General features: G+C 38.9%; 1 protein-coding gene across 4 annotated transcripts in view; it reads left to right on the plus strand.

The window, feature by feature from the left end:
* Positions 1 to 18,619, plus strand: part of lactbl1b (lactamase, beta-like 1b) — a 32,585-nt gene that overhangs the window by 9,379 nt on the left and 4,587 nt on the right. For 3 of the 4 annotated variants that reach the window (XM_085274841.1, XM_085274842.1, XM_085274840.1), the window contains 6 exons: positions 146 to 221; positions 3,959 to 4,148; positions 5,244 to 5,350; positions 6,758 to 6,915; positions 15,385 to 15,632; positions 18,366 to 18,471. In XM_085274841.1, coding sequence (XP_085130967.1) covers positions 162 to 221; positions 3,959 to 4,148; positions 5,244 to 5,350; positions 6,758 to 6,915; positions 15,385 to 15,632; positions 18,366 to 18,471 — 869 coding nt within the window. In that variant the 5' untranslated portion in view covers positions 146 to 161. Of the gene's footprint in view, positions 1 to 145; positions 222 to 384; positions 3,739 to 3,958; positions 4,149 to 5,243; positions 5,351 to 6,757; positions 6,916 to 15,384; positions 15,633 to 18,365; positions 18,472 to 18,619 lie in introns of those variants that run through there. The other variant, XM_085274843.1, reaches the window with a different exon arrangement.

The following is an 18,619-nucleotide window of genomic DNA, read 5'->3' on the forward strand; positions in this document are numbered from 1 at the left end:
TACCCTTAATGTTGCGTCACTTCCCCTTCCTCATCTATACTGAAAACTACAAAAATATTTCACTTTACAGTAATACAGCAAAGAACGCAGGCTCTGCGCAGAAGCACTAATTGATTTTTTCTGTTTATTTTTCTTCATATAACAGCTGGTGCAGTAAAACCATGGGCAAGTCAGGGAGTAAAGTTCTCATAGAAACCTCTGTGGATGGGGTTCAAGCACAGGTAAAAGCAGCCACCTTGAACACAACACACAACCTTCACACACAAACACATCCAGAACCTAACTGGCAAACACATATAATATCTGTGTGTTCTGTAAAAACCCATTACCCTACTGTGAGTGTTAATGCTCTGGTGGTTAGAAAAATATGTGTTTCCTGGTAAAATGGGCCAGCTGCTGTACTCACTGGCTATGACAGGTTATGCAACCAGATCAGACACAGCTTCCTTTCACACTTCAATTTTTTTCACATCCCTCCATCATACCTATAATCATCAAAATACATTACTGTGCTTAGGAAAATCCATTTTAGCCATTAATAACAGGACTAAAGAGTTGCTCTGAGTGATGGATAGAAACACAGTTATTTTCTCTTCAAAAAAAGAAAAAACATTATATCTTTATGTAAACTTCTCACAAGAACCGACGTAGCTAGATCAAATTTCCAGTGTGATCTTTGTACTGTAACTTTTTAAGTAAATTAATAACATTTTACAGATAAATCTTCACACTTTTCTTGCACTTTTCCCTATACACAGCAAATCTCTCCAAATGCCGTGGGAGATGTTTTAATTAACGGCCATAAATAAAGAAAAAAAAAATCTTTTGGCACCATCATCACTTTGGGTCATTTTTTTAAAATGCAAACAGTGAAGCCAGATATGATGAAATCAAAAAGAAGAAGAGAACAAATTTAACAAAAAAGTAACTGCTAATTTCACAGAGCTTGAATTTCTTATCACCATAATTTACTCTGTTTAGAAACAACTATTAGTATGAAAAACGGACCATTTACAAACTGGATTCTAAGTAACTGAAGGTTTACTAAATTTGATGAGGCCTCAGAGTTAGTATTCATTTAATTATTTATACTAAAAATAGATGCACTTGTGTAATGGCTTTGTGAATAAATGGCTCTCTGCTGTTGTTGTTGTTGGACCTTGCTGAAGCGTTTTCTAGTCAGACAGTGCCTCCTTTTTTAACTCTGCCAGAGACTTTACTTTGAATCAAAGGCCTCTGTTACTTTTCCAACTCAGAAGTCTTTGTGCTTTGTGAGAATTCAAAAGTGAGACCTCTGAATTAAAAGCATTTCCTTTTCTACACTTCTTCAATGAGTTCAGTGAGTTTCACATTAGGGTAAATTGTGCTTTTTCTTTGCTGTTCCTTTCATGCCCTGTCTAATGGAACTGGATAGTGTTACGCTTCCTGGAGCAGGATGCACAGAATTAAATTAATATTTCAAAATGTTTATAATGATTTCCTGCTGCACGCAAAATGTGCTTTCTTCAATTAAAGCTCAGCTTTACCATAATATTAAATGCGAGTTCACCCTGAACAAGGGCATGTACCAGCAGGAGTTTGTGACATTACAACTTGTTCGCATCCAATGATGGACCAGTGCAATAAGTAGGAAAACAGTTCAGTGAAATAGGACACACATTGTAATCAGTAGGGAAACATTTGAAACAAATAATATTTTGATATTAACTTTTTAAATTATTTAATTAGGTAGAATGCGGAGATAGATAATCACAAAAGTGCTAAATTATTTATAGAGCTTAAAACATGTTTAAAGGGTACCTTAATATACTGGATCTTGAATGAAATAGACATGTGGAATTTTTTGGGAATCTCAGCATTGTTTTAAATAGATACAGAAGTTAGAGACAGCTGTTGTTTAAGACCACATAAAGAGGAGGCCACATTCACTGTATAAACTTATATTAACAAAACAAAAATCACTGAAACTATAAGAGCCTGGGGGCCTGGCCTTAAAAAGGTAGGAGTCTAAGGCTACATTCACACTGCAGGCGAAAGCGCATCAAATCCGATTTTTTTGACCCTATGCGACCCATATCCGATCATGGTATGACAGTGTGAACGGCACAAATCCGATATTTTCAAATCCGATCTGGGTCACTTTCGTATGTGGTACTGAATTCGATACATATCCGATGTTTCAGAAAGCGACTGCTGTGTGAACGGTCAAGTTGCATTAAATCAGTCTTTTACGTCAGTGACACAAGACAGACGCCAATTATCAGCGCCGGAGAAGCGCCCGAGAAGACATCGCGAACGCTTCCTGGCCAGCCGGTGAAACTGCTGGGAAGACAACGTTGGAGAAACGTTAACATTTTATTTGTACTGCATAATCTGCAGATTCTGACAGAAATCTGCAACTATCCTTTGAAGCACCGCTCCTCTCTAAAACAGCAATAAGGATAATTATTAGGTTATCTACATTATTATGTAAATAACAAAATAACTTGAGGCAAAAATTGGGAAACGTGAAGTCCGAGCAGACAAAAAAATCAGATTTGATCAAAAAATCGGAATTGAGCATTAAGACCTGCAGTGTGAACGTAGCCTAAGCTGACCACACAATGGCCCTAAAACCCAAAGTTTCCAATCTTCAACTAATTAAAAAGTGCATAAACTATCGAATAGTACTGTAAAAAAGAAAAAGACCTAAATCTCAAAAAGCCGCAAAACAAAATAAAAAATAAAACTATTGGAAAAGAGACTCCTTTTCTCCAGACTCGCTTAAATTGGTTCAGTTGTGTCCTTGTCTTTGCTTCAGTGTTTCACGCTCATATTTTAAAAGAGACTTTTGAATTTCTAGCACCTAAACTTTGAAACAGACGTCCTCAGTTTATCAGATCAAATGAATCTGTGGTTTGTTTTAAAGGCTGCTGCCCGTTGTCTGTAGCCTTTTGTTCTCCTAATATATGTGTAAAGGACGGTGTATGCATGAAAGACTGTGTTCACATGTATAAATATGTACACTACTTTTTAATGTGGAATGTTGTTGTTGTTTTTTATCCAAACTTTGAAGCACTTTAAAACTGTGTGTTTTAAAATGTTATATACGTTGTTATTATTATTATTATTATTATTGTTGTTATTATTATTATTATTATTCCAGTGCGTAATATCCTTGGTCATCTAACTGTACTTTCCCCTCAGTGCCCCAAATTTTCTTTCATTCCTTAACCTAGCTGACCCAAATTTCCTGTGCCAAGTGAGTGTACTTTTCAACTTATGCTGTGGCTAAAAGTCATACCCTAACACCCAATCTCTACTTGTTCTTGCTGACTGGGTGCCATCATTGTAAGCTCTTGTGACTCGGTGGTGGGCTCCACAAGACGAAGCTAGACTGAAGTGCATTGCTTCACTGGGATTAGGGATTAAGATTTCCCTGGCTGCTTTGGTTGAGTAAATCTGGGGATTATGATGTCGACAGCCTGTGGCTGCAGGAGAGGAAATTGAATTGTGACGGACGGAACACCGATGGCCCAGAATTACTGCGCAGTGAGTGAGAAGTCAGAGATGGGAGTCCGTGTCTGTGCCTTTCTCCTGCTCAGGAAAACCTCTGCTGGATACCATTTACTGCCTTAGGGGTGTAGGGATTGCTTACATAGCAGAATCAATCTGAGTAGATGTTTAGGATGTTGATTGTGTGCTAAGAAGATTTCTGTGTCACTGGTAATCCTGCTCTGACCTGTGAAGCATCAGGTGGTGAGTACTGTGAACTGCAACAGGAAACACTTACATATTAACCAAAGGATTTCTCACTTGTTGTACAACTGAAGTCAGTGTTAAAGACAATATCTTGTCCCTATGTGTGAGACTCCAAAAACATGAGAAGCTGTGTAAATTTGACGGTGTAAGATAACAAACTGACACATTCAGTGCCAACTTACTGTGTTCATGTGTGCCTTGTCTGTCTGTGCATAAGCCAACCCCTGCTGTTGCTCCTCCTGCTGCTGCTGCTGCTGCTGCTGCTGCTGTTAAATTCGAAGGACAAACTAAAACCAGCAGGATGAAGGTGAAATGGACCCAGCTGGGTTTGGTGTTCTTCCTCATATTGTCACTGGTGATGACAGGATGCTTCTTCTGGCAATATCAGATGCCAAAAGTCCAGCCAGGTGAGAGCACGTGATTGGTGTCCGGTGAATAAAAACCTCAAACAAAGCACATTTATATTGATTAACATTATATTAATTATAACACAGATGCAAATAAAAAAAGTCACAATTTAGGGATTTTATACAGGCTTTTTTTTTTTTTTTATAGTTATTTAGGTCAGGCTAAATATTGCAATTAGCCTCCAGGCTGTGAGCTGTGGATTATTTGAGATTTCAAGCACTCTCTTTAGAGTTGAAATAAATCATGATATGATTTTTCACACAAATTGCACAAAAGTATTATACTTCTGAAATGTGTTTGATGTGATTTGAGTCACTCAAGTCTTGCCTTAGACAGTTTGCCTTAAAACTGTCTAAAAAGCAACTGGAGAAGCTTTTTTTTTAATCTTCACTGTGCTTTCTTTCTGGACAAATGATTAATATGCACTTGGTTACAGCCAAATTAATCATTTGACAAGCAGGTCCTCAGTGTGCTATCCAGTTACAGTCAGCTCCTTATGTACATCCACTAAATGCCTCTTTCTTATCTGATGTGAATGCAAAAATGAGACACTCAAGATATACAGATCTCTTAATTATGAGATAAAACAATCTCATAATTGTATGATCTTTATCTTGTAATTATGAGATGTACCAGTAGCTTTCTTAGTGGGAGCATTTGTAGCATCATTGCAAGTTCAAAATCTCAGAAAGCGGCTTCAGGTAAGGTAAGCTAAGAACTTTAATGCAGTAAAGCAAACCCAGCACAAGATATGTAATGTGATTCTACATCAATAAAGAGGATAGTAATGGGAAAGGTCTTTTGAAAGAAATCAGCTCTTTAGAATTAAAAGGGAAATAATAAATCCATTAAAATATTACATTAATGCATGACGCGGTCACATGCTTTTTGATGAAAGAGTTATGTATCGCACGTTTTGTGAAATTGGATCCTATAAGGTTCATTAAAAAAAGCAGAGAATTATTGAACCACCAGCTCACTTAGACTACATTATACTTGCCCTGTCTGACAGTATCAAGTGGTGATTCCAGTAGTCTACCCTCTCCCTCTGCTCTTTATTTCTCTTTTCCCCTTGTACTGTCTATACCACCCAGATGAAGGAATGGGTCGCAGTGCCAAATCAGAGATGATGTGTCCCCGTTTCCCAGAGCCTCTACCTCTGGAGCATCCTATCCCCAGTCTAAAAGAAGCATTGGAAAAGGTGATGTCATGCACAGACCACAGACTTAAATCTGCAGGCGCTTTTCCAGCATGTCCATTTAAGTCGGAGTAAATTTACAGGCTGGCCGGTAATCCTTAACACCAAATGTCGGTTCAGTTGACAGAGGGAGATTAAAGACATAGTGGATGAAAAATCTGAGAGTCTGTCTGAGCAAAAGGTTGTGTTACTGTAGCCAGGAGGTTGCACTGTAGCACCCACTAGAGAATTTGGGAATGCAATGTAGTGGATGAACATAACTGCAGTAACCACAGAAATAAACTGAAATGAGCATAAAGTCTGGTAAATCTAAGGTGGAGCAGATGATTGCCATTTACACTTTAGTTTGTATTTTCTATCATTTGAGAAAAGCTTCTTTTACTGTAATCTCAGCAGCCACCAAAGCCAAACAGAAAATGGATAAAAGACATGTGAACATTTGATCTGATTACATTGAAAATGTTCTTGTGCTAACATTGCCACCCTCTCACCTGTACATACTAATGTAGTGTAGTAATCAAATTCAGTCATTTCTCCTAATTATTGTAGTAAGATAGCTATACCATACGCTTCTTCTGGGGTATACTCTCAGCAGCATATCATATCAGGTCCCCATAAGGAGAATCATGTGCTAACGGCTGTCTAAATGACTCGGGTAAAGTTTGTAGCATGCGTGCTTGTTTTTGTCTGCTTCCACTTGTCTTTGCACTAGGATGATGTCGGCATAAATGTGCTTTCATATTCGTTGTGTTCTCACTAGTGCTGTCAGTATTGATCTCGTTAAAATGACGTTAACGCCATAACGCGGCAAATCTCCGTTAACGAGTTACCCCAGTGTGTGGGCCTGGACGGTGTCAACACGTTAAAAAGCTAACTGCGCTAACGCACTGCGTGGCACATCTGACATACTGTTTTACTTTTGTCCATGACGCGCTTACCATCAGGGTCATGCTTCACATGAAAACCAAGATAGTTCCAAACGCCAGATCTGAATGAGGGTGGGGGAGGTTCAATTTCGGGTAGCGTTGAGGCAGTTGCCATGTTGCAACGAGCTTAGCTTCTGTCTTGCTAGCTTGTGCTGCGCTCAGTGGATCTGCGCTCGACAGTGCAGCCTAGGCGGAGTAGTCGAAGGCAGATCCACTGAGCTCTCAACACAGACAACATCGTCAGAAGAAAAGTTGATAAAATAAATTTTAAAAAATGTATTGTTCGATACAAATGCCTACCGAACCGAAAGCACTGTATCGAACGGTTCAATATCGATACGAGTATTGTTGCACCCCTAATAGATAGATAGATGCCACCTTCGTATCTTTAAAATAAAGTTCTAACATGAAGCAAAGAATAAGAAGTTCATTAACTGGAAATATTTTGTAACTAACTACTCACTTCTTGCTGTGTCTCACCCAGGTGGACGTTTTGCTTCGGCAGACCATCAACCCTATCAGCCTTCCTGCCTTGTCGGCCATCGTAATCCTAAATGACACTGTTTTGTGGACAGGCAACTTTGGAAAGCGGAATGCCAGCGACCCTCACTCAGGACCAACAAATGAGTACACAATCTACAGGTGAGTGCCTTAAAGCTCATTCATAGGTCTTATGATCCTGTCTATAAAAGTCCAAACTTCATTAAACTGCTTGATTAAAGAAGAAAATATTGAAAATATAAGGAAATATTCATAACAGCTGGTGAAAAGAATAGTCTTCCCTGGTCCACAAAAAATAATGACATAATGATAATGAGGTGTACATTACCTGTTCAATTATATATTCTTGGAGCAGCAGCTGGAGCAGGTCCTTTATAGAAATCCTCTTAAAACCAAAACTAAATTAAGCTGTTTTCACACAGGCACTGCAGCCCCGACCTTTTCTGGGAGTTACCCGACAGAGGTGCAAATGTCAGATCAGGCATTTGCCACTCTTTACCCTAACCAGCTCCCCTATACAGAGTCCATGTCAAATGTGTGAATACAGCAACCGATATAGCAGTCGAGTGTGTGCATCACGTGTTTGCCTGCCGCATACAATATATAAGCAGTATTTCCAGTCCCACATGAATCATCAAAAAGTGTCTGAAGGTCAAATGTGAAAGCATCTTTAAATCTAATATCATTATAGTTTGTTTATTTAGCTCTAAACTAGTCATACTTACATACAATGAGTCCAAGAGTCTTGGAATCAGAGATAACAAATGTATGTGTTTTCAAATGTGAACTTCCTTCAAGCTCATTGAAAGTCTCACATTTATAATTCAGAAGGCATGACCTCTGTCTGATCTATTGCCAAACAGCTGATGCCATCTTTTGTTACTAAAATGTTAAGTGCAACTGCTTCCACTATTAATGTCACAGTCTGCAGCTCTGCTGGCAACAGGCCCGCTGCTCATGTTTCCGCAGACCTGCCTTGCAGCTGTTTGCCAGATGTCCTCGGGCTTTCCCTCCAGTTCTCTTAACCTGACTACATCACTTCAAAACACTAGTTCCTAGTTGTCAGTGGCTCCAAGATTCCCCCCCCCCCCCCCCACACACACACACACAACCACATCGTTCTTTTGTGCTCGTTAAGCTTTTTAGGAGTTTGCTCGATTGGTTTCTTGCAGCCTGTTAGTTCCAGCTGCTGATTGCCGAATGCCTATTTATTGGAACTGGCTGCTGCCTGTAAATGTCTGATTTAGTTTACCTGTTGTGGATGCCTTCTATGGTGCTGACCCTTGATGCACCCACTGCTGCTACCTGGGTAACAGGTGGAGGGCTAGATCATGTTACCAAACAATTCAGCCAGCACACATCTGGATAGTATCAGTGTCATGACAGTCCACACTAGCTCAAGAGGTTAAGTGAAATGAGATCAAAATTTATAACTTCTAACAATGTTCAAAGTCAAAAAATGCAGCAGATCAGATTTTCATGATTTTCTTTGTTTCTTTTGTGTTTTTAATCAAATAATTTTCTATTTCAGTGGAAACATCTCCTCTTGTTATCCATGCAAACACAAGCAGTTTGTGAAATACTCAAGGGATCATGCACTACACATGCAATTCATTCATTTCTGTTTCTAGACCATTACTTTGTGTTCTGGGGCATTAATTGTACTTATTTATTTATTTAATTTAATTCTGTTTTTATCAGTGACTTTGCCGATCTGCTGACCAATCTAGCTACTGTCTCCCCTAATATAATATTGCTGGGTGACTTTAACGTTCACGTGGATAACTGCGACCATCCTCTTACCAAGGACCTTCTATCCTGCCTTGATAGCTTCAGCCTTAAACAATACATAAACTTCCCTACCCACATTAAGGGCCACACTTTGGACCTAGTCTGCTGTTCTGGACTTACCCCCTCCATCTGTACAGCTGACGAACTGCTAATTTCGGACCATCTACTTCTCTCCTTTAATGTTCACATGACCCTCTCTGTAATTAACAATCCCCGTATTATCTCTTTCCGGAATATCAAGAATATAAATCTTGATATCCTTTCCTCTGCTTTTTCTAGCTGCTTGTCTTCTAACAACTTAGCTATTCAAGAGGACCTGGTACTTTTTTATAATCATAGCCTTAGTAGTATTCTAAATTCCCTGGCTCCACAAAAAACCAGAACTGTACTTTTTTCTCGCTCTGCACCCTGGTACACCCCTGAACTCCGGCTACTGAAAGCTAAAGGCCGACAGCTTGAACGTCTCTATAAGAAAACTGGCCTTACTATTCATAAGGATATGTTTAATAACCACGTTCTGTTTTACTAGGAATGTATTAGTCAAACCACATCTGCTTATTACTCTGCTATTGTCTGCTCAAGTGAGAACTCTACCAAGACCCTTTTCTCACTATTCAACTCTTTTAACAGGCCACCTGATTCTCTCCCTGCTCATCTCTATTCATCTAACTTCTGTGATGCTCTAATGCTATTCTTTATTGATAAAATTCATAAAATACACTTAGACCTGGACCCTAATGCTCAATGTAGCTTCTCTGTCCTAACTTCTCCCCCTTCTCACTTCCTCTCTGTTTTTCAACTTCCATCCTTAGCTGATATTGCTGATCTCATCCATAAATCAAAGCCTTCTACCTGCCAGCTCGATCCTATCCCCACTGTCCTCGTCAAAGCCTGCTTACTCCCTCTCCTTCCCCTCATATCTGCTATTATTCACTCTTCACTCACCACTGGAACTGTTCCTGCTTCCTTCAAAGTTGCTGCTATTACCCCAATTCTGAAAAAAACTGGTCTAGATCCCAACAACTTTAATAATTTTCGTCCTATCTCCAATCTACCATTTCTCTCAAAAATCCTTGAAAAAATAGTTGCTTCACAAGTCCATCTTCACCTAACTGATAATAACCTTTACGAACAGTTCCAGTCTGGCTTTCGTCCTCTACATAGCACTGAAACTGCTCTTATAAAAATAACAAACGACCTTCTTATAGCAGCTGATTCTGGTCTCCTCTCCATCCTTATCCTTCTTGATCTGAGTGCAGCTTTTGACACCATCTCTCATCCCATTCTCCTTAGCAGATTAGCTTCTATTGGTCTCTCTCACACTCCACTAGCCTGGTTTAAATCATACCTATCTGACCGCACTCAGTTCATTCAATTAAAATCCTTCACTTCTCAGCTTTCTCCTTTATCCACTGGGGTGCCCCAGGGATCTGTCCTCGGGCCCCTTCTTTTCATCATCTACCTTCTTCCACTCGGACATATTTTTCGTAAATATAATATTCAGTTCCACTGCTACGCCGATGACACCCAGCTCTATCTCTCTACCAAACCTGACTCTACTCTTCCTCCACCCTCCCTCATCCTCTGTCTAGCTGAACTTAATTCTTGGTTCTCCTCCAACTTTCTTAAACTCAACAGCAATAAATCGGAACTTCTTCTGGTTGGCACTAAACGACTGCTATCCAGAATTAACAATTTCTCTCTCACCATCAATAACTCGCTGGTCCCTATCTCTCCCTCTGTGAAAAGCTTGGGTGTCATTCTCGATAGCACATTATCTTTTAACTCACATATCAATAATATTACACGTGCAGCATATTTCCAACTCCGTAACATTAATCGCCTCCGCCCCTTCCTCACACCTCACGCCACCGCCATTCTCATCCATAATCTTGTTATCTCTAGAATTGACTACTGCAACTCATTATTATTTGGCCTTACACAAAAATCTATCAACAAGCTCCAACGTGTCCAGAACTCTGCTGCCCGTATTATTACTAGGACTTCTTCTACCCACCACATCTCCCCAATCCTGAAGCAACTTCACTGGCTCCCGGTCAAATTTCGCATCCATTTTAAAATAATTCTGTATACATTCAAGGCTATTCATTCTCTCTCTCCACCGTACCTCTCTGACTTATTACAGATGAAGCTCCCATCCCGCTGCCTCAGATCTTCATCTTCTCTTTCTCTCTCTGTTCCCTCTGCTCGTCTGATCACAATGGGAGGGAGGGCCTTTAGCTGCTCTGCCCCTCGACTTTGGAATTCCCTACCCCCGGACCTCAGAAATATTAGTTCATTCTCTCTTTTTAAGTCCACCCTCAAAACTCATCTGTTTAAAATTGCCTATTCTTAAATTTCTGTATGTTTTAACTTTTATCTTCTATTTTTATCATTGTGTATATTTCCAGTTTTTATCTGTTGTACAGTGTCCTTGGGTGCTTTGAAAGGCGCTATTTAAATAAAATGTATTATTATTATTATTTATTTTACTTGAACGTTTTTCATCAGACCTGTTTAATATCTATGCCAGTGCTGAGGGTGAGAAGTTAAAGTTTTACAGCACTTTTAGAATGCTTAATTCAGCTGTACTTAGTAGTAAAAGCAGCTAATCAGATGAGATGATTAGCTAACTTCAATCCACCCATTTTCTTAACCACTTATGAGGGGAAGATGGGGCATATCCCCAACTGTCATAGGTGGAGACACAGGGTGAATCCTGGACAGGCTGTCAGTTTATCACAGCGCTAATTCACAGAGTAACCAATTAATTTGATAAGCAATAATCTTTGGACTATGAAGCTGGAGTACCCTGAGAGAACCCACAAGGGGAGAACCTTCAAAATTGGCATTAACAGCTAAGGATGATGCGAAGATCTACTTCCAAAGCTATCACAATTTATCCTCTTGGGATTTCATCCAAAGGTGGTCACAATTTGTCAGGTTTAACTAAAGTAATTGACCATTTTCCAGAATGCCAGTGTATCTAAAATTGGACTCTAACACTTACCTCAAAAAGAAATAGTCGAACCATGAAAAAGACCTTAGAAATGTTACCTCACTTATTGCTTTAAAGCGGTATAAAGCTGGAGGATTTGAGAAAGACAGATGAGTCAATCAATGAAAGCCTCCAAATCGGACTTTAAGTTGCTAAGCTGGCGTCCTTCGTTTTAACTATAGAAATGTCAAAGGTCTTTCATCAGACCCTCTTTGCCCAATACATGCTGTAATCTGAAACCCCAGTGTTCAAGTTTGTAAAGCAGTCTTTCTCTTAAAAACCCAATGCTAGAAAAATCATTACATGATAAAAGGTTATTGTCTCACACTTAAGAAGTTTTCTCTTTATTTACATAACAAAGCCCAATTTTTAGTTATCACTCAGTTAGAAAAATACTAAGAGCTAGTCGAATACACAAGTACAGTTTATTTTCTAATGAATTACCAGAAATGTATTTAAAATCAGTGTACACCCATGCTTTCCACTGAGCCAAATTGCTCTTCAGTTTTGTGCTGATGGACTTCTTCTATCCACAGTTTCAAAAAATTAACCCACATTGAAACGAAATACCAAAAGATGTGAAAAAACTCTAATTGCAAGATGTCTTAAAGTTGAGAGTGTACAAAAAGATCAGTGATCAAGTAGAAATGAGTGAAAACACAGATGCAACGGTAATCAGGTGGTACAAAATAAGCCACAGTGCGACTAATCAAAGCTGAAGACGCCGTCTTCCTAAAATGACACCACAGACAGTGCAATCTGTAGCTCGACAGGCAGTGCTTTAGATTTGGCACGGCAGTCACCAGTGGAAATCAGAGTTTCTGTGACAGCTTAGATAGTGTGAAGAAAAATGCGTAACTCCGACCTGCATGTAATAAATCTCAGTTGGTCTTTTGCACACAACTTCATGCGTTTTCTAAAGAAGTTTGATAAGTTAATCATATTAAATTAAATTAAATAAAAATTATTTTTTAATAAAAAAAATATTTGGTTGTTTGTTTGTTTTTATGGGTGACACCAAGAAAAAATGGGGCTCACACTGTGAACTACCTCAGTGAATGCGTAGCACGGACAGTGTAGAATGGAGGTAGGAGTGTGATCATATATAGCAATGCAAAAGTTACTGAGAAAAAGACGTATATAGATTGCACCGCCGTGGAGTGTGTGAGGAGGACCCAGGAGCAGACACAGGCAAGGAGACAGACTGTTCCAACAAAAGGCGAGCCTTTATTTCAGGCTAATATACGTGGAACATAAAAGAAAGTGAAAACAAACTAGAGCCCAAAAAGACTGAGAAACTCTGACTTCACAAAGAAAACTATGAATCAACTATGGTGCTAAGACTAAGGCTATGAACTAACAAGGAAGCTATGATGACGGTGACTACTATGACTGTGAACTATGACATTAACTATGATCTTTGAACTGTGACTTGACATGGGAAAAATAGCACGATCCGACAAAGACTGAAGGGAAACACACAGACTAAGTACACACAAGGGGTGATCATGGGAAGTGGAAACACATGAGGAAACAGCCGGCACAATAAATCATAATGACACGATAGGGAAAGTGTAAACTAAGCACATAGAACATGGAAACGAGACTTTAAAAATAAACAGGAAACATGACGGGACGGGACGCAGACAAGAAACATGGTTGACAATATGAACCACACAGACATGAAATATGACAGCTTAAGATATGAACCAACAAGAAAGGCCTAACCACAGGGGGCGAACACACAAATGGCTCTAAAAAGCAAAGAACTAAAACAGAGCAATTTAGGAGGTAATATCTAAATTAACTTAACATAAACAATGAATAGCAAAGTACAAGGAAAATCAGATCCTAATTAATTATAGCAACAACCAGAATTTAACATATCTTCAATAACATACGTCAAAAATAAAAACTGAACTCAAAATGCTGGGTCACAGACCCAGCCCGTGACAGATGCACTGGTTTACTGAAGAAACCCAAGAAAAAAAGATATGTGATAAAGCACAAGGGCAAACTAAAATCAAAGAAGAAAAACTGGAAAGAAAAATAAAAGATGGTTAAAAAAATTGACCTTTTTTCAGTTGTTCAGATTTGAGGACGAGTTTGGTCTAAACAAACAGTGATAGTTGGGGATGGATATGAGAAAAAATAACTAAAATAATGCCACTGAAAATGTTGTTGTCTCACCAACATAATACTGCACTGAATATCCTACTACCAGTGGAATTACTGGACTACTTCATGAATCAAAGGAGATTACAACAGAGGACACATAATAAATAATTTCAGAATACAGCATTAGAAAATGTTATACTCTACTCCTAAAATAATTACCTTACCTTACCCTTTGTTATCTCTCTGTGTACTCCAGAGAGATAACAAAGGGTAAGTCTGAAAGAATGCTGCAAATTCCTTGAATGAATCCTTAAAAAGAATGCCAAGAATTTCAAAAAGGTTCCAAGGACTCTACATAAGAGGTCAACCTCAATTACAACATTAAATCTTCCTTATACATTAATAATAAAAAATCTATAATAAATAGTGTAGATTTCCAGTAGATAAATGGGTGCTTTATCACTTTTCTCTCCTTCATAACTCGCTGTCATCTTGCTTTCTCCCTCTGCTGCTCTTGCACACTGTGTCCATCACCATTATTTGGCTATGATCATGGTGCTGAAGAAGATTTTGTACCTTTGGCAGCATCTGCCTGAAGCGACAGATTTCCTTTTTCTTTGAGCCCCTGTTTTCTCCAATTATGTTTTGCACTTTATGTATTTTGGCACTTTATTTTTTATTTTTTTTGTTTGTTGTTTTGTTTTTAGGTATGAGGTTCAAGGAAATAAGCCCCAAATATGGAGAATTTAAATTTTTTCAACAGGCTGTTTTAGCTTTAACACCACTTCACTGACTGGATAAATTTGTATTAGTGTACTTTGAAGTATAGTTTGTTTAATTAACAGTTAGATTTTCTTAAACTATTAACTATTTAAACCAACTATTTTATTATATTATTATCAGTATGACCAAAGTCATTAAAACATCTCAGTCAGAATATACTTTAAATTGCAAATTCATTTCAGGAATTTATTAAATAAAATCCCAAACCCACATATCAGTGTAAATGAATTCAAAATTCAAACTTCTGTGCACACAGCTTGGACTGATCAGTCGGTTTTTGAAAGGATAGCACAACATTTTGGAAAAAAAAGTTTAGTCACTCCTTATCCACACAAGGAGTGATTTGCTCATGGCACATCACTTTGTGGTTGATGGTTGGCTGCTTGCAAAAATTCCAGTCTCCGGTTGCCTAGATAACCCTCTAGGTTACCCTGTTTACCCTACCCTGTCAATAAAATGCATCCTGCACTCTCGTTAGTATTTGCTTTAGTTATTCGCCTCAAAGCTTAGAAAAGCCTTCTACACAGGCAGTTTCAGCAAAAAAGAACAAAGAATAATAAGCTAAATCCACACCTGAATAGCTGCTTTAATAGTAACAATCCATATAAATTTCACTCAGTAATAAACTGAATTTGATAACTGGGATTGGCACCAGCTCCCCCACAGCCCTGAATTGGATAAGCAGAAGAAAATGGATGGATGGGTGATACTGCAGCAAATGCAGAATATAGCAGTTATTGCATGTTCATCCTGGGGGAATGTTTAGTGTCGCTATCTTAAAAAAAAAACAAGAAAACCTGAATATAAGCCAGGGAAGGGAAAAGGAAACCAAGGAGGAATACAAACAATATGCCTCAGTGTGTGATTAAAAAAACCTTTTCAACCTTAGCTATCATATTGCTTTGTTATCTCTCTTTTAGAATTGCAAGTTTATCAAAACTTTTTCCAACGCTGATGCTGTACAAGCTGTGGGAGGACGGGAAGATTGGCTCTCTTGATGACCCTCTGGAGAAATATGTGGAGAACTTCACCATCAAAAACCCTCTGGGGAAGATGCGAGACTCCGAGTTGAAATATGTGACAGATGGCCTGATATTTCTCGACAGTGGAGAAGTTCAGATCCGCTCATCTTCAGTCACTCTACGGAGGATGGCTAGCCAGCTCTCGGGTACATATTTATACTATATCCCTATGACCTTAAAATAACACTGAATTTTAGCCTTTTCTTGTTAAAAGAAAACAAAATGCTTCAGCAAAGCGGCAGTTGACTTTTGGGTTTGCATGAAAAAGCTTTTTGTCAGCCAATAAACAGAAGTTTATAAATCACAAATTTATCTGTATCTATAATTCATGTGTTAAATATCTGATTGAACTTTAAATAATTTCAACCAGCTACTATTGTGACACCAAAACAGCCCTGACCTGCCACGGCATGGACTCTTCTAGACCCCTGAAAATGTGATGTGGTATTTGGCACGAAAATGTTAGCAACAGATCATTGAGGGTGCTGCAAGCTCTGAGTGGGGCCTCCGTGGGCTGGACTTGTTTGTCCAGCACATCGTACAGATGCTCCATTGGACTGACACCTGGGGAATTTGGAGACCAAGTCAACACCTCAAACTCATTGTTGTGCTTCTCAAACCTTTCCTAAACCATTTTTGCTTCATGGCAGGGGCACGTTATCCTAGTCAAAGCAGCCACAGCTAGATACCACACCTTTCTATTAGAACTAGCATGAACTTTTCAGCAATTTAAGCTAAAGTAGCTCGTCTGTTGGATCAGGCAACAGGTGACAGTTTTTGTTCCCGATGTGTGTTAATGGACCTTGGCCCCTCATGAACCTGTCGCTGGTTCACCACTGTTCCTTCCTTGGATCAATTTTGATGGTTTTATAGGTGCCCGGAACCAGCCATCACAATTTCACTCGCAATCCTTTCAGTTACATATTTTTGCCGCTTCTAACACATCAACTCTTAGGACAAAATATTCACTTACTCCCTAATATCTTCCACCCACTAACAGGTGATGAAGAGATAATTAGTGTTATTCACTTCGCCTGTTAGTGGTCATAATGTTATGCCTGATTAGCATATACATGACTGTATGGTTTTCCATACCGGCCTAATAAGGAGGCTGATTTTGCCAGTGGTCCAACTTGCAGAAATATTGTCTCGCCCTCTCCTTTGAGAGAATGTTTATCAAAGGTCTGCTATTCTTTTTCTATCTCTCTTCCGCCTCTTCCAGTTTCCAGTTATTCCAGTGTTGTTCGTGCAGTTGACCTTTTATTATCCCAGGAGATTTGGTGGCAGACAAAATTGCACAGTGAAAGTGAAGCTTCTCGGGAACCATTCTAAATGCACTGTTCAACAGCCTATCAAAAATATCAGAAAAACAAAATGAGACCAACTTTGAGAGTATGTGCCTCAAGAAACAAGTTTTTGATGGAAAACCTCTTGAGATAATTTCCTTTCAGAGGAAGAAAGAATCCCAAGAGCCATTAGCTTGCAGTTAACATCAAAAGCTAAAGCAAAGAAAATTAGCTGTTGCCACTTCAAGGTTGAATTTATAATCAAGCTGGAACAATAGAAGGGAACAAAGAGACGAAAGAGGTTTCTAGGAAAGCTCTTGCTACATGCTTGATTCCTGCGACAATATCCATTTATTTATTTGGCAATAATATTTCTGGAGACTAATGATGCTTTATGGATCGATTTTGAGCTGAAGCAAATGATTCATGAACTGATGAGCCAAGTGGCAGTAAACCTACTATTACTGTGTCACAATGAAGAATTTGGTGCTTTTCCACAGCACAATAAATTCAGTCCGTCTGGATTTTGAAGAGTGGTTCAGACCCCTCAGTAATATGAAGGTGTCTTTAGAAAGTTGCCAATTTTCTGACATATTCTGACAAACAATTAATGAATGAAGGACAAAAACAATGTAGCTGGTTTGACCTCCCTTTTTATGGCGGAGGCGATCGTAGCTCAAGAGTTGGGAGTTCGCCTTGTAATAGGGAGGCTGCCGGTTTGAGACTCGGCTCCGACAGTCTTGATCGTTGTGTCCTTGGGCAAGACACTTCACCCGTTGCCTACTGGTGGTGGTCAGAGGGCCCGGTGGCGCCAGTGTCCGGCAGCCTCGCCTCTGTCAGTGCGCCCCAGGGTGGCTGTGGTTACAATGTAGCTTGCTATCACCAGTGTGTGAATGTGTGTGTGAATGGGTGGATGTGTAAAGCACTTTGGGGTCCTTAGGGACTAGTAAGGCGCTATACAAATACAGACCATTTACCATTTTGTCATTTAAAGCCATTTAAAATCCCTTCCTACTGTTCTTCTAATTTAATCTTAAACATCTATGATCTTTTCACTTTCATTGATATGCATAAGTAAAGCAGACATTTAAAGGCGCTTGCACTACTTGCAGTAAAAAAAATATCCAACCCTCAGGTGCTGTTTAGACTTGTAACATTTATTCAGATAAGACTTCAGATAAGAGTTGCAATGAACATGCCTAAGCAGGAAACGGTTTATCTGAAGAAGTTTTCAATAAGTAACACTTCTGTCTGTGTAAAGAATTAAAATATGAGACGCTCATCTATTGCAAGGAAGGATAATAGGTCTTTAAATATCCAACCATGTCTCACAATTTGTCAACAAGTCAGAGTGGCTGAACATCATAAACCTTTATAGACAACTGGTCAAATATATCACGTACAAAGAAAGTGCTGTTATAAGGTAAATGAAATAACTATTAGAGTGAAATATAAAGTGATGATATGTGTTTGAGAAGGCTAAAGTATACTAATGCAATTCACCCTTTGTTTTTGTTTTTTTATTTACAAATTTTACTTTTCATTTTATTTATTTTTTTAAATTTAACACTGTTTTGCTGTTGTTTAATCCAGGCCTGCCCAGGAGGCTCCGAGCTACAAATTTGCTTTGGAAAGGAAAAACTCAATCTGCAATCAATCTTCTACAAGATGATGTCCTCGTCGCGGATCCAGGCACCAAGTATGATTTCTTTCATTGTGGTGACATCAGTGTTTTCATGGGGAAATTCTAACCAAGCAAATAAGTGTTCCTGCAGTGTACAAATATTATTCTGTTACTTATTTCTTACATTAGAACTACATTCTGCTTCGTAATGTCAAAAACTGTA

This window comes from Mchenga conophoros, linkage group LG5 (genome assembly GCF_057382185.1).
Source record: "Mchenga conophoros isolate Kocher_MC1m ecotype Shallow Benthic linkage group LG5, M_conophoros_male_GT1.1, whole genome shotgun sequence".
Taxonomy (NCBI): Eukaryota; Metazoa; Chordata; class Actinopteri; order Cichliformes; family Cichlidae; genus Mchenga; species Mchenga conophoros.